General features: G+C 34.2%; 1 protein-coding gene across 5 annotated transcripts in view; it reads left to right on the top strand.

Moving 5' to 3' along the window:
- The window catches only part of SETD2 (SET domain containing 2, histone lysine methyltransferase), a 100,071-nt gene that overhangs the window by 55,903 nt on the left and 27,508 nt on the right, over positions 1-16,660 (top strand). For all 5 annotated transcript variants that reach the window (XM_039837581.1, XM_039837580.1, XM_039837579.1 and 2 more), the window contains 2 exons: positions 10,114-10,162; positions 12,827-13,010. Coding sequence is in view for 3 of the 5 variants with exons in the window: in XM_039837580.1 (XP_039693514.1) it covers positions 10,114-10,162; positions 12,827-13,010 (233 nt within the window). In the remaining 2 variants the exon portion in view is untranslated. The remainder of the gene's footprint in view (positions 1-10,113; positions 10,163-12,826; positions 13,011-16,660) is intronic.

The following is a 16,660-nucleotide window of genomic DNA, read 5'->3' as shown; positions in this document are numbered from 1 at the left end:
TCTAGGGTGCCCTCTGAGACAGGTTATCTTTTTTTCTTCTTCTAAGTTTTTCCCTGCCCCAAATCTCAGGACCTCTGTGACTTAATGGAGATCTCCCTACTCTCACCATTTCTAATACAATTTGTGACATGAAACCACACATGATGATAGGGGTTAATCATGTTAACCCCATGTGAAGCGTAAGGTAAATTCTTAGCACTGAAAGTTTTTCACAGAATTTACACTTAGGGAAAGGAGCTGGGATACATACATGGCAGTATCTGCCCCATATATATATATATTTTTTAAATTGGACCTTGGGGTGGTGTAGGGCCATAGATACTGAAGTTATGTGGTATATTCATTTTTTTATTTTGTTAATTGAGAGAATGGATTTTTAATCTTTATGCTAGTGTACAGAATTATGGTTTGGGTTCATGACAGAGTCATATATTAACCAACTTTGTGCTTCTATTTCTCTAGATCAAGGATTGGCAATTTTTTTTTCTATAAAAGGCCAAATAGTAAATATTAAAATACTAAAATTTAAAATCTGACTTTGAGGCATTGATCTCTTTACCCTCACCTTCTTCTTTCTCCATTCTTTCCCTTTTTTCAGCTTCTTCCCTTTAAGAAGAGAATCAGGCTGCAGGTCAGATTTGCTGACCTCTGCACTAGTCTATAGGATTGTGAATCGGATTTCATAATAGTCTGATATATGCTTTAATATCTTAGCCTAACCAAGATAGTGAATCGATGAATTTGCTGATACAGAATCCGAGTAATGAGGATAAATAAAATAAAAAATACGTGGCTTTTTATGCCTGGCTTCTTTTACTTATGTAATATTTCCAGGGTTCATCCATGTTATAGCATGTATCCGTACTTAATTCCATTTTATAGCTGCGTCATATTCCATTGTATAGTTATACCCCATTTTGTTATGCATTCAGCAATTGGTGAACATTTGTGTTGTTTCTACTTTTTGGCTGTTAGGAATAATGTTACTATATACAAGTTTTTATGTGAACACCTGTTTTCATTCTCTTGGGTATATACCTAGGACTGGAATTTTTAGATCATGGTAACTCTATATTTAACTTTTTGAGGAACTACCAGACTCTTGTCCATAGTAGTACACCATTTTATGTTCCCACCAACAATGTTGAAGTTTTTCAATTTCCGTACATTCTCACCAACATTTATTTTGTTTTTCTTTACAAAGCCATCCTGGTGAGTGTGAAAGTGGTATCTCGTGTTTTGTTTTTGTTTTGCACGTTTTTTGTGTGGTAAAATACATACGATTTACTATCTTAACCATTTTAAGTATACAGTTCAGTGGCGTTGAATACATTCACTTTGTTGTGCAACCATTATCATCATCCATCCCCATAACACTCTTCATCTTGTAAAACTGAAACTCTATACCTGTTATACCTATTAAACAATAACTTCTCATTTTCTCTTCTCCCCAGCCCCTGGCAACCACCATTATACTTTCTATCTTTATGATTCTGACTACTCTTAAGTACCTCATGTAAGTGGAATCATATAGTATTAGTAGTCTTTTGTGATTGGTTTCTTTCACTTAACATGATGTCCTCAAAGTTCATCCATGTTGTAGCGTATTGCAGAATTTCTTTTTTAAGGCTACATATGCTATTGTATGTGTATGTCACACTTTGCTTACACATTCATCAGTCAGTGGACACTCGGATTGCTTCCGCATTATAGCTACTGTGAATAATGCTGCTATGAACATGGTTGTACAAATAACTCTGAGACCCTGTTTTCAACTTTTTTGGGCATATACCCAGAAATGGAATTGCTGGGTCATATGGTAATTCTGTTTCTAATTTTTTGAAGAATCATCATACTGTTTTCTACAGAAGTTATACTATTTTACGATCCCACTAACACTGCACAAGGGTTCTGATTTCTCCACATACTCCTCTCATGGTTTTAATTTGCATTTCCCTAATGGTAAGTGGTGATGTGCATCTTTTCATGTGTTTATTGGCCATCAGTATATCTTCTTTGGAGAAAAGTCTATTCCAATCCTTTGCCCATTTTTTAACTGGGTTTTCTTTTTATCATTGAGTTGTAAGAGTTATATATTTGGATATCAGATATATGATCTGAAAATATTTTTTCCCATTCTTCGAGTGTCTTTTCTTAATGATGTCCTTGAAGCACCAAAGTTTTTAATTTTGATGAAGTCCATCTTGTCCGCTTTTTTGTTGCTTGTGTTTTTGTTGCCTGTGTAATATCTAAGAACCCATCACAGAATCTGAGGTCACAAAGATCTACCTCTGTTGTCTACTAAGTTTTTTTTTTAAGTTGTAGTTTTTATATTTAGGTCTTTGATTCATTTTGAATTCACTTTTGTATATACGAGGTAAGGGCCAAACTTTACTCTTTCTCATGTGGATATCCAGTTGTCCCAGAAACACTTATTAAAATGACTGTTTTTTTTTCCCCCAATTGAATGATCTTGGCACCCTTGTTGAAAATCATTTGGCCATAGATGTATAGGTTTATTTCTGACTCTCAATTCTGTCTCATTGATTTTATTTCTGTCCTTATGCTAGTACCACACTGTTCTGATTATTGTAACTTTGTGTTAAGTTTTGAAATTGTGAATTATGAATCCTCCAACTGTGTGTGTGAGTATATATGTGTGTGTGCATGCGTGTATGCATATTTTCAAGATTGTTTTGGCTATTCTGGGTCCCTTGCAATTCCATATGAATTTTAGGATCAGCTTTCCCATTTCTGCAAAAGTTGGAATTTTGATAAGAATTGCACTGAATCCATAGATCATTTTGGTAGTATTACTATCCTAACAACATTAAGTCTTCTAGTCTATAACCATAGGTCTTTCCATTTACTTAGGTCTTCTTTAATTTATTGCTACCAGTGTTTTGTAAATTTTTTTTTTTTTTTATGTTTTTAGGCAAGGCAACCCTTGGTAGACTTTACAGATTGCAAGGACCTTGTCAGCTTACAATCCCTTATTTATTTGTTTTTTGTTTTTTATTTTTTTACGCCTACCGCACCTGGTTTTCCCTAGGTGGTCTCCCATCCAAGTACTAACCAGGCCTGACCTTACTTAGCGTCCATATAATTTTTGTTATACTAGCTTTGCTCTTCCTTGGTTAAAAAAAAAAAAAAATTTATTCCTAAATATTTATTTTTTGATGCTCATATAATAATGTAATTATTTCCTTGATTTCATTTTTGCTTTTTCATTGCTGGTTTATAGAAATAATTTATTTTTGTATGTCGATCTTGTATCCTGTAATTTTAGTTGAGGTCATTAATTGTCTTTGACAGGTTTTTTTGTGGATTCTTTAGAATTTTCTACATACAAGATCATTTCATTTGTGAATAGAGATAGTTTTGCTTTTTTCTTTTCAATTTGGATGCCTTTTCCTTCATTTTCTTGCCTAATTTCTGGCTAGAACTTACAATACAGTGTTGAATGGAAGTAGTAAGAGCAGGCATCTTTGTCTTGTTATGAGTTTAGAGGGAAATATTTCAGTCTTTCATCATTAAGTATGATATTAGTTGTGGGCATAGATGACCTTAAACTGGTTGAGGAAGTTCCCGTCTATTCCTGGTTTGTTGAGTGTTTTTATCATTAAGGTATGTTAGATTTTGCCAGATAACTTTTTCTGCATCAATTGAGGTGACCATTATACACATGTAGTTTAAATATATCTAAATGGTACTATGTTATCTCATTGCTTTTTTAAAAATTAGCACTATGTTTTTAAGATTAATCCATGTTGCTTTGTATTTTTTCTCATCCTTTGCTGCTAACTGCTGCTGCATTTTTTTCCCTGATGTGCACCTACAGTATTTTATTCATCCTTCCTTTGGTGATGGACACCTAGGTTGCCTTCAACCCTGTTCCACCACAGACATTGTGGTGATGAACACATATCCCTATATGAGCCGATAGGAGCTTTTGGGGGGCATAAAAACCCTGTTGCAGACTTGCTAGGTTATAGTCTTTTTGTTTCCTTTTAGGCACTCTTAGCCTTTTTATTCAGAAGTTTTTTATATTTCTTTAGTTCTGTAAAACTCATCTTCATTATTTCTTAAAATAGTTCCTGCTCTCCTAGGACTTCTTTACTTAAATTTGGTACTTGAACTCTAGTCTCTATATCTTATAGCTTTGCTTTCATAGTTTCTATCTTTTTGTTCTCTCCTGCTCTCCTGCTGTGAAAGTGTGACCTTGCTTACAGTCTTTTTATTGTTCTTAGTGTTGCTGTCATTTAGGAAAATAGTAAAAAAAAAAAAAAAAAAAAGATTTGGTTGGCACATTCCCATTTTGATCAGTACTTGCTAACAAGGAAAAACCAAATACTCTAATCTTAGTTTTAAAAAGTAAAACTTAGTTTTATCCTGTTATTAAAGGATAATTTGATCGCTATAATAAAAAGTAAAAAATTATACTCATTGTAAATTATTTTGTTCTCAAAGTCTTATTTAGCTCAAGAACAGTCGATATCAGTGTTTAAATTTTTATCCTTTGGGATATGCTAAAAGTGTGCTGAAATGCTTTGCCAACAAACTTCAAATGAGTACTTTTGAGACTGTGGAAGAAAACATTCCAATGTAAGCCTGCTTAATGACCTAGCAGTAGTAATTGACTTATTCATGTGTTGTTATTATTCTTGTTTTTTGACCAAAAATGGGTATTATAAAAATATATATAATTAAAAGTAAACTTTTTAAAATAGGAGAATCTGTTTACTCCAAATCTATTTACTGTAACTTTAAACATAATCTAACTGCTTTAGGGAATTATGATTCATATACAGTAAAGAAAAAGCATCAAAATCATAGCTGTAAGACATTTCTTGGGCTAAAATGGTATTTTGTTTTAATATCTACATTCTTTTGGCCAGCTTTATTGTGTTATAATTGACAGATAACACTGTGTAAGTTTAAGGTGTGCAGCATGTTGATTTGATAGCCTTATATATTACAAACTGGTCACTACCATAGCATTAACTAATACCTGCATCACGTCCTACAATTACCTTTTCTTTTTTGTGGGGAGAACATTTAAGATCTCTCTTGGCAGCTTTCAAGTATATAATACAGTATTATCAATCGTCATCACTGTTGTACATTAGATCCTCAGAATATTTATTTATTTATTTATTTATTTTTATGGTGACATTGGTTGACAAAATCTGATAAGTTTCAGCTGTACATTTTAACAGTAAGGCATATATATATTATACTGTGTGTTCACCTCCAATAGTTAGATTTCTTTCTGTCACCACATATTTGACCGCCTTTACCCCATCTCCTTCCTTCCTCCCCCCTTCCCCTCTGCCTTCTGGTAATCATTAGTCTGTAGTCCATGTCCATGAGACTCTGTTTGTTCTGTTCATTTGTTGCTTTTAGGTTTATAACCCCACATATAAAAATCATGTGATTTTCAACTTTTTCTCTCTGGCCTATTTCGCTTAGCATGATTATTCGAGGTCTATCCATGTTGTCGCAAATGGCAGTATTTCATCTCTTCTTATGGCTGAGTAATATTCCATTGTATATATATACCACAGCTTCTTTAGCCAGTCATTTACTGTAGGACGCTTCAGTTGCTTCTATGTCCTTAGATCTCCAGAGTTTATTCATCTTATAACTAGAAGTTTATTCTCTTTGACTGTCATCCCCGCTTTCGCCACTGCCCAGCCCCTGGGAGCCACCATTGTTAGAGTCCACATAGAAGTGGTATCATACAGTATTTCTCTTTCTTTGTTTGATTTATGCGAGTACTAAATGTGTGTGAATTAAATATTTTATTTTATTCTATGCACTGTTCTTCATGTTCCTTTTTTTGTTTGATGGTCTGTACACACAAAAATACTATATCCGTGAAAAAAGATACTGTTTAAAAAAAAGACACCAAGATTCACTTAGCATAATATTCCCAGGCTCCATCCATGTTGTCACAAATGGCAAGATGTCCTTTCTCATGACTAAATATTTCATTGTATGTATGTATACCACATTTTCTTTCTCCATTCATCTGTTGACACTTAGTTTGTTCCCATATCTCGACTATTGTGAAAGTTTTCATTTTATTTTCTTTCAAATCAGCCTATTTTTCTCTAGGAACTTTCTCTCTTGGCAGTCTCCTATATTACCACAATGTAAGTTATCATTTTGTAAGATTTTATCAAAATGTGAATCTCTTGTCTTAACCTATTTCCTGAATTTCAGATCTATATTTTCAGCTTTCTGTTGGCTCTCTTCTCTACTTGCCCTTCAGACTCAAGCTCATAACCTTTTTCTCTTATAAGCTGATTCTTCATCTTCTGATGTACATTTCTATTAGTAGCTTTATTATTTTCCCAGTAACCCATATTTAAAACATCCACTCCTTTTTTAATGTAAAAAAATTGTTATTGCTAAATATAGCAATCACTCTAAAAATACTTTTTCTAGACAACTAAACTATATAACCTTGAGATAGTTAACTTCTCTGAGCTTGTTTCATATGTAATGTACATATAGCGGTAATACCCCTTTTAGCAGTATAAAGTATGAGAATGCAGTTAAAGGGCATGGTACACAGTAAGAAGTGTCAGCCATGATTATTGTTAGTCTGTGATCCCTTGACGATAGGTGCTGTGTATCTCCAGTGCCCAAAATATGTGTTTTTAGCACATAGTTGTTATTCACATACTTGTTATATAAATGAGCAAACCTTATTTCCACAAATAACATCTTCACATAACATCTGTACACTTTTATAAAAGGGATGTTGGATGAATTGGTGTTGCATGAGCTTATCAGTGATTCAGTGTTTATTAAACAATCTGTGAAGATTGATTTTCGAGCTTTGACTGAAGAGGAATGATTGACCGTTCTAAGCATTGAAGAGTTTTAAATGTTGCGGAGAAAAACTTATTAGTCTGACCTTGGAAATACATAATGTTTGTGGTTATGTGTGAGGCCTGTAAATAATGTTCTTACCAGTAATGAAAGAGAATGATGGTATAAGTTTAGTGATAGAAAACATGAGATACGCAATACTTTGAGTTTAATAACTTGGTCTATTCAACAAATAACTGAGTATTGATTATGTCCCCAGCACTGTTCTTGGTGCTAGCGATAGCAAAGAATAAGACAGTCTTGGCTATGAAGAATTATAGCTTGATTGTATATGAGTGTGTCTGTTAGTTGGGAGCTGCACCTAGACACCAAAGAAATAAAACAAGATGATGTGTAAAGAACATTAAGTGGAGTGGGGAACCAGATTCTTTTACGCCCCTCTGAGGGCAGGGTTAGTCCCAGAACCCATGTCTTCTGATTCACACAGTTCAGTGTTCTTTCATAATATGCCAGTGTCTCGAGTTGAATTTTTCACAAAGTAAAGTGATTTTACATAAATTAACATGAATGAAGCCAACTCAGATAAATATTTTTTGCAATGGATTCTATGGCTTGTGGGTATGACATTCCAAAAAGACTTCCATATCATGTAGACTAATACTGTTGCTGTTTATTCACAAGCCAGAATGATCCTAAGAAGTATTATAGTAATCTTCACATGGCTTCTTTCTTCTATTTTCAGTATTGTGGGATTTTGGGAAAATCTAGTTGCATTTTCAGGGCTTCAGGAATCAGAGTTTCTAGCTTACATTTTGTATGTACTTTTGACTGTATAAAGAGGAGGATCAAGTTAGTAACGCCAAGTGATTAGGTGTATGTTGATAGAACTTGCTCTCTGTAGTGTCAGGCACACACTAATAGTAGCCCTTGACCACAGTCAGAGATAATCCTTCATTTTGTGAACATCAGAATACATTTTCCACTTGTAGTTTGCCCTAGACTTTTGAATGGAATTAAGAATGTATCTTTGAGAAGCATATCCTCTGGTACTTAGCGACCACCACAGAATAGGTCCCCAACTTGAGAGTCTGTGTAATAAATTACTGTAAATGTTTGTAATGAAATCTTATGATGCCAAGACCTTATGCAAAAGAAACCACAAATAGGTTAAAATTATATAATCCTTAGTTGACACAGATATCCCTCGTCTGTTGTAATCATCCTTCATGAATAAACATGTTATCTAGGTTTACAGAGTACTAATGCTATAGTCATTTTCAAGCTTTTAAAAATTAGTGGTATATCTGCTTTCCCCTGTAGTGTGAGTAGGTGCTGACCAGTGGTTTTCTTTTTTCTAAGTTTGTAACCCTATTGAGAAGTGGACAGAGGAGTCAGACAGAGTTAAGACTGTCAGCTCTGTCCTTCTGGTCTTTATCCCTGACTCATTATTATAGCTAGACAACTCCAGGCATCTTGCAAAGGAGCAGATGGAATGTGTCCTCTCTCCAAGCAAAAGCAGCCCAAGAGAAGAGCCCATATGGCTCCGAGCTGAGGACAGGCATGTATAGGCATAGTTCTCTCTGATTCTCCCTTGTAAGGAGGAGTGAGTAAATGAGGACTATTAAGACAGTAACTTAGTGGTTCTCAGCCTTCTCTGGGCATCCAGAATCATCTAGGGAGCTTCTAAAAAATACAGATGGCTAGGACCCATGCTTATATTTGTAGAGTCAATAAAACTTTCCCAGAATGGTCTAATCGTGCAGCCAGAGAACCGCAGCTCTAGTGGAAGTCCTACATCAGAAAGAGAATCCCGGAGGGGATGGACAATGCCACTACATTTGTGCTTAAGTCCCCAAATGTCCTCCTTTCTAAATTAATGCTTTTAGCCATATCCTGTGTCATATAGTGTAGAAGATAAAAGTGTTCTGGAGTCAGACCATCTGATAGCATCACAACCTTGATCTGGTTGCTTCAGCTTTTTAAGTAAATTTTTCCACTTGTAAAATGGAGATAATAGTACTTACCTCTTCATAGGGTTTGTTTGAAGCTCAATAAGATAATGCATTTGAAATACTTAGCATGATACCTGGCACACAGGATAAATGCACATTTAATTATAACAATCATCATCTTTATTAGATAATTTATCAGCCTGCATGAAATAGTGAAGGATTTTTTTTAAATCTACATTTATATAGATTGCCCTGTATCTGTGTAGCCCACGTTGGTCATTACTAATGCAACTGAATATTACGTCTTGACCCATCCTCAGCTACGTGACATCTGGGTTATTTTTCATTTTTTACAAATATTGCTAAAACCAACAATCATATGGGAAGAGGAGTTCTTTGATTTTCTTGGAATATAATTCCCCCAAAAATGTGGTTACCAGGTAATATAGATATGGTCAATATTATGAGATTACTCTAAAGGGAGGATATCATATGATGTACCATTGAGAATATATGGGTTTGCCATTTGCCCACTTACTGAGGAGGCTGAATAAGGAACTGTTATTTCCAAGAGCTACTTGATGGACTAGAACAGTGATGGATTGTCAGGGGACAGAACTGGTTCTAGACCTTAGATTCATACAGCAAGAAAAGATACCTTATGGCTTAAAAACACTTTACATTTCTCAAGAACAATTTTGGTATGGTATTAGATGCTATTTCAAGAGCGACAATAATCTGATGCTTATCTTTCCTTTTTAAAAAGAACAGTTTGAAAGTAGATACTACATTTGGCCATTAACCAAGTTGGTTTTACATTTATAGAAAAATATGTTGGATAGCAGAAATTGTCTTTACACATGTAATTTTTTGAAGTGTTTTTATAAAGCTGAGTTACCACTAACCTTTTCTTCCCTTTAAGTAGGGGTGGTGAGTGAGATGTTAGAATTGTTCTTCTGAATAATCTCAGTAAAAGAACTATAAATGACTTAATTTTATATGCAGAAAGCGTACGGAAATTATCAAGAAGTGAGTGTATTCCTGCCAGAAATGCAATACCTCATTTACTTAGACTGATACCTGACTAATGAGATCATACAAGCCTGATATATGTTAAAATGTTTTTATTTGTGCTCTATGTTTTTACGAGACTAGGATCTATTCTTATTTAAAGCCAAACATAAGCCAAATTTTGGAAAAGAATTAAATACCAGCCTGTCTTTCCCATTCTTTGTTGCCATGTGAAATCAGGTAGCTTCAAAGTAATCGCCAATTCCACTCCACACTAACAATCGTTCTTTTGGTTTATTTTTTGCAGGAGGTATATCGAATTCCAAAGAAAAGTCAAACTGAAAAGGAGAATACAAGTAGGTATTCAGAGATACTCTGTGCATGTGGCTTTACAAATATTCTTTTGGAAATATACAGAGGTAACTGATAAGAACTTGAGCTATTTTGCTTTTGAAACCAGACCATATATAATTAGGTAAATGAAATATATAGTGTAAAGCTTTGGAAACTTGTATTTTATGATTTCTTGGTGAATTTTTGCCAAAAGAGACGTCGCTTTGTACTACTTTGTTGTTGTTTTTCTTGAAGTCATGGCCTTTAGTAGTTTTTCTTTCATTCATTTGTTCCTTTAGAGCAGACATTCTTAAACCTATACTCCTACAGATCTTTGTCTTTACTCATAGATATTTCTGTACAAAATTCTTTGTGTACATTCATATTTCTGGAGAAAATTCAGAACTTTTCATTAGATTCTCAGGGAGTCAGTGACCCTTCAAAAGATTAAGAATCATTATTACAGGACAGATAACAGGGAGGCCATGGTGGTCTGGTTTCTGGGCTTTACCATCTAGTTCTGTTTCCAACATACGTTAGAGATTTAAAGCAATGGGATCAATTACACTGGCTGTCATTGGTCTCTTTAGGCCCTCCAGCACTGACCCCATGTAAGAAAAGGAGCCAGTATGTCACATTTTTGATCTTTTTCTTTATTTTTGGCATGAAGAGCCTTTTATAATCTTAAGCCTTAAACTGGTTAAATAATCTTACTGGTTAAAGACATGCGAGGTGTCCTTTGTATTATTGTTGTATCTTTGGATATTTTTAATTCTGCTGCTTTAGTCTCCTCATAGACAGATACCCTATTTAGGGCTGCAAAGAATTCTTCCCATAAGAAACAAGGCAGGATTAGGCAGTACTGGTTGACAAAACCAGTGGCAGCACTGTAGAGTTGATCATCAGAAGCTAGTTTTTCTGGGCCCGCTGAGTTGAAATCATTAGCTTGATAGTCAAAGCTTAAATACCTATGATGTTTCCCCGCAAGGTTTTGCAAATATCTAGTCTGGTGTGGTCCTCTGAGAGATGATACATGGCATCATCTATAATAGACGACTATAATCTTTTCAGGAAGCAACCTTTGTGCACTAACTTTAGTCTCTCACTCACATATGGACCCCCTCATCAACCTCAGTCTCAGGCTTTTAGATTAAAGAAATGCTTATAATTCAAGCCTGCTTTCTATGCTACCCTTCAATGTCAAACAGTTAAAGCACATAGAGCTTTTTATATTCACAAGGATTGTGAAATACTTTGGGAAATATGTAGTCTAGCTTTACCTTCATTTTATGAGAAAATCAGCCTGATAAATGGAATGACTTCTCTGTCTCACATACTCTAAGACTCAAAGTCAGAATATGAACTGTTGGTATGATTCCATTTCTTATTTTACCAGGATGTAGTGAAGAAATAGCCACATCATAAGGAAATTAACACTAGGGCAAGGAACCTGGTTTTGAAGGTGAAAATATAGTAGTCATGGGCAGATTCAGATGAAACTAAGTAATAGTACTTCACAGGAGGATGTTGTACTAATACCTTGTGAGCTGGGACAATTGTTTTAATTGCACAGCATTTTCTACCAGCGTATGGTGTAGATGAGTTCTGTTAGCTGTTCACGGACAAATGCTCATATATGGCTGTAGATTAGTAACTGTTTTGCAAATAAATGGAGTTTCTGGCAACTAAAAAGAGAACTGTGAGAATGGCATATGCAAACCTAACCCTGCTGCTAGGGAGAAAACAACTGATAGCATGTTTTCTGCATTGAGGGGAAAAAAACAGTTTATTGAGAATTTGCTTTGTGCTGCGAGAGATTTTATCAGAAATTCTGTCCTCCAGGAAGAGAGCAGTCTGGATTCATCAGATAGTGGTACTAACATACACAAAGCAACAGCTTATAATATCAGTCAATTTACATTGAAATGTTCAGTGGTGGGATTTAGACTTATTAGGGAGATAAGGAACTAGGAGGCATGATCAGTGAGAAGTAGTACTCAACGATAGCTTTTGGGAGCAGTGATAGTGGAATTGGGTGAGAATAAAGAAAGCAAAAACCATTTTAGGTAGAGACTGAAGGGAAAAGGTTAGTAGTACATCTTTCAATAGGAAGCCAGCATTCTTTTTTTGAAGATTTAGCTCTCTGGCTTTGATAACTTCCTCAATTATTACCTATTATCACCTGTGTTTGAAATATTTACCTTTTGAAATTATAGTTTATAAAAAGTTGTCTAATCCTTTTTTTTTTTTTTTTTAAATTAAAGAGACTTTTCCTCTTGAGGTTTTTATGCTTAGCATTGCCAGGCTTTTCTTCTACAGATTGTAAATATACACAGTTAGAGGGGCAGTAGAAGGCTTTTTCATTTTGAACTGACAAGCAGACTGCTTTACTAAAGGTAACAGGAATATCTTGCATGCATATGTTCCACAGAACTTGTTTAAAATGTTGAAGGCTTGAACTGAGACTTTGGTGGGGAAAGGTAGAAAAGGGCATTCACGGAAGAGGCTTTCAGGAAGTAGCATGCACACACACACGAGACTTTGTGTCTCATCAGATTCAGGTCGGGTTATATGAGGGAGGAGTCTGTAAATCTGTTTGTTGAGTAGAAATTTTATTATATAGTTGATGTACTATCATGATGAGAAAAGTCTACCAAGTAAAGTTTTAAAAAAACCTTTTCCCTTAGTAACTGAACGAGGAAGGGATGCCACCGGTTTCAGAGATCAAACAGCTGCCCCAAAGACTCCTAACAGGTCAAGAGAGAGAGATCCTGACAAGCAAACTCAAAATAAAGAGAAAAAGAAACGAAGGGGCTCCCTCTCACCTCCTTCGTCTGCCTATGAGCGAGGAACAAAAAGGCCAGATGACAGGTAAGTGGCCTGTGTGAGTTTTTCTCTTTTCTGAACAATTCAAAAAGTGCCCAAGTCATATACTTTTCTGATTTTGGACAGAAGGGGCTTTTGGAATAAGTATATTCTCTTGATGAGTGAATATAAAACTTCACCGATAAATACTGAGATATCTCTTTTGACAGTAATAGTAGCTGTGAAGACTAATAAAAGGTTTTTGGTACTTGAATGGTTTTTACTTGATAACATTTCAGTACTATTTGAGGAGCCAAATACTTGTTCTTTAAAGGGGCATGGGCATTGGTGGGCGATAACTCTTCAAAGATGATGGTAATTCTTCCAAAGTCAGAATTTTGTTTTCTAGTGAATCTTGTACTGTATTAGTCAAAATGCTGATTGAGCCCTGTGTCATAGCTCTGTAACTGTCATGCTAGTAGAAAAAAAGGCTATATGCAGTTGTCAGAATTTTTAATTTTGGGCTATCTGGGTATGTAACAGTAATTCATCATAATTTTAATTTGCATTCTCCTGATTACTTAATAGATTGAACATCTTGTTATATATATATTGGCCATTTTGTTTCCTCTTCTGTGAAATGTCTTTATATGTGTTCATTTATTAAATGATTTGTCTTTTTGAGTTTTAGGAGTTTTTTTATATACATTCTAAATATAATTCTGTTTTACTAGTATTTTTTTCCAGTTTATAGCTTGTGTTTTGACTCTTTGTATTTTCTGATATACAGAATTTTTAAATTATGGTTTAATTGAATGTATTATATCTATTATATGTTTTCTTTATGGTTAGTGCTTACTGTGTTTTAAGAATTTTTCCCTACCGTTGAGGTGATGATATTTGTTAAAAAGAGATTAAAGTCCTTAATCCATTGGGAATTTCTGTATATGTCGTAAGGTAAGAATTTCTGTATATGTTGTTTTATAAGTGAATACCCAGTTGTCCCAGCGCCATCTACTTGAAAGGCCACCCTTTCTCTGCTGATCTGCAGTGCAGGCTCTCTCCAAGTTTTCATATAGAGGAGGTTCTGTTTCTGGGCTCATAATGACTGTAGCTTATATTAAGTCTTGATAGCAAGTAGGGCAAATCCCTACTTGCTCTTTTGGATGTCATATCTTTTCTCAGACTTGTTTCTCCTCAGAATCTGCTTGTCAGGTTTCTCCCATCTCCTCCACCCTCCCAAAGAGAGGCTTCAAAGATTTGACACCTTTACAGTTTTGAGTATTTCTATTTCTGTATTCAAATTGAGTGTTTGAATATTCTCTGTCTAGTTACATCTTTAATATTTTTAATAAAGGTAAAGGTTTCCATGAATCTCTTTGTGTCATATGGTCTATTTCTAAGAACTTTGATTTTTTACATTTTCACTTTGTTGCTATGTTTAGATATGCAGTGACCTTTTCTTATTGATCTCATGTTTGGTGGCCATATAAAACTGTTATTAATTTCAAGAGTATAGGGTTTTTGCACTTTGTTGTCTTTGTCAACAGTCCATATCATATGAATTTTTGTTTTTCCTTTCTAATCCTTATGCTTGTTCTTGTTACAGCAACATCACCCATATGTTTTTTGTTTTTTTTTTAATCTTAGTATTGATTTCTACTCATGTTTTTATTACCTTCCATTTTTTTAGGCTTATTGTATATATTTTTTAATTTCTTAATCGGAATAATTGAGAGTCTTAGCTTGTTAATTTTCAGCATTTTTCTCTTCTATAACAAGTGTTTATTTTAAGGGTTTAAATTTTCCCATAAGTAGTACCACTTGAACTACTCTTTTGGCAATGTAGTTTTATTCTAATCTAGTTCTAAATACCATTATGATTTGCAGTATCTTTAAATTTTTTTTGTTAAATTTTCAGTTTAATTGCCATTAATTGGTTTGTATCATGCCAGTTCTTAGAATTTTATTGAGACTTGCTTTATAGTCTCTTATTTGATATTAACAGAAGTATGCTGTCTTCCTGTTGGTAGGATTTAATTATGTCTTCCTTTTCCTTTCAACTACTCTATGTCTGACAAATAGCTCATAGCTGATTTTAAAAAAATGTTTCGTGGCAATTCTTTAATTAGTTGTTTCAATTTAATGAAATCTAACTCTAATCAATATCCTGAGCAAGGTAAATGATTTAGGATACTTTAGGATACTTTAACTCTGATCGCTTAGCCTTCCCAATTTATATACTAAAATTCCTTCTTGCCCCCCATCAGTTATCATTAATTTTTTATATGTACACAAACAGATTTAGTTTGTTTACATTTACCAGTTTCTCTGTTTTCTTTTTCTTGTCTCAAACCTTCCTTTAAAGGATTTCTTTTAGTGAATTTCTCTTCATAATATTTCAATCTGTGTCTAAAAAGTCTTTTTCATTTTTTTGTTTTTATTGTTTACCCTCCATTTTAAAAACCAACTTTATTTAATCAGATATAAATTACAATAAAATTTACAATTTTAAGTGTATAATTCAATGAGTTTTGTCAAATACATGCAGTTATATAACCACCACCACAGTCATGATATTGGACACTTTTATCACCTCAGAAATTTTTCTTGTGCCCCTTTGTAGTCAGTTCCATTCTACTACTCCTAGTTCCTGGCAACCACTAATCTGCTTTCTAGCTTGTTGGTTCTCATATATATGGTGTATGGTACCACATATCGTATTTGAATCTATCTTCTTTCACTTAGCATATTGCATTTGAGAGTCATTTGTGTTATTATGCGTCTCAGTAGTTCTGTTTTATTGCTGAGTGGTAGTAGTCTATTGTATAGCCATACCATTGTTTATAAATTCCTTAGTCAGTAGACATTTGGATTGTTTCCTGATGGCTCTTGTGCATATTATAGCTATGTACAAGTCTTTTGTGAACATTGACTCTCATTTTTTTCAACACTTCACAGTTTTTTCTCAACACTTTGAAGCTGTTATTCTTCAGTCTTCTGGCCTCCCTTACTGTTCCTATGAAACTTGTTGGTCTAATTGTTGTTATTTAATCTGGTTTTCCTCTCAGCCTGCTTTTAAAATGTTCTCTTTGTATTTGGTATTCTGCATTATCACTACCCTGTGTTTATCTAAGGATTTATTTTTCTTTTATCTGGTTGACATTCATTGAGCTTTTTGAATTTGAAGATCATCTTCTAAGTTACTAATTCTCTTCAGATATGATCCTTGCTTAACCATACCATGAATCTTAGAGGCATTGAATTGAATTGAATGTTGGATTATTTCTTGGTTCATGACACGTACCATTTCTATGCATGGACCTCTCCTTCATATATTTATTATAATGTAATGAGCACTGGAGATCCGAGCACAAAAGTTAGGATCTTTTATGTGTGCGTGCTCATCCTTTGTTGATATTTGTTATAAATGTGTGTGGTCAGACATACATCAAATTCTGTAGCTTTTATTAGTGTATTTTGGTTTTTGTTTTAATTTCAGAATTTGTATTTATAGATTTGTCCCCAGCTATAAAGAAGAATCTATTTAGGATGCTGTATGTATCTTTAATTTGAAATTCTAGTATCTGAGGATAAAATTATTCTTTTCATCTGGGCATCTATATTTTCTTGGTATTCTCTCCTATCTGCAAGACTCCTTAAGTAATTATGAATGTGATTTTTAAACCAGTGCCACATTGGAGTTGCTTGGTAGT

The sequence above is a fragment of the Pteropus medius genome, unplaced genomic scaffold (genome assembly GCF_902729225.1).
Source record: "Pteropus medius unplaced genomic scaffold, Ma_sr-lr_union100, whole genome shotgun sequence".
In the NCBI taxonomy this organism is placed as follows: Eukaryota; Metazoa; Chordata; class Mammalia; order Chiroptera; family Pteropodidae; genus Pteropus; species Pteropus medius.
This window is presented reverse-complemented; position numbering and strand designations above follow the sequence as displayed.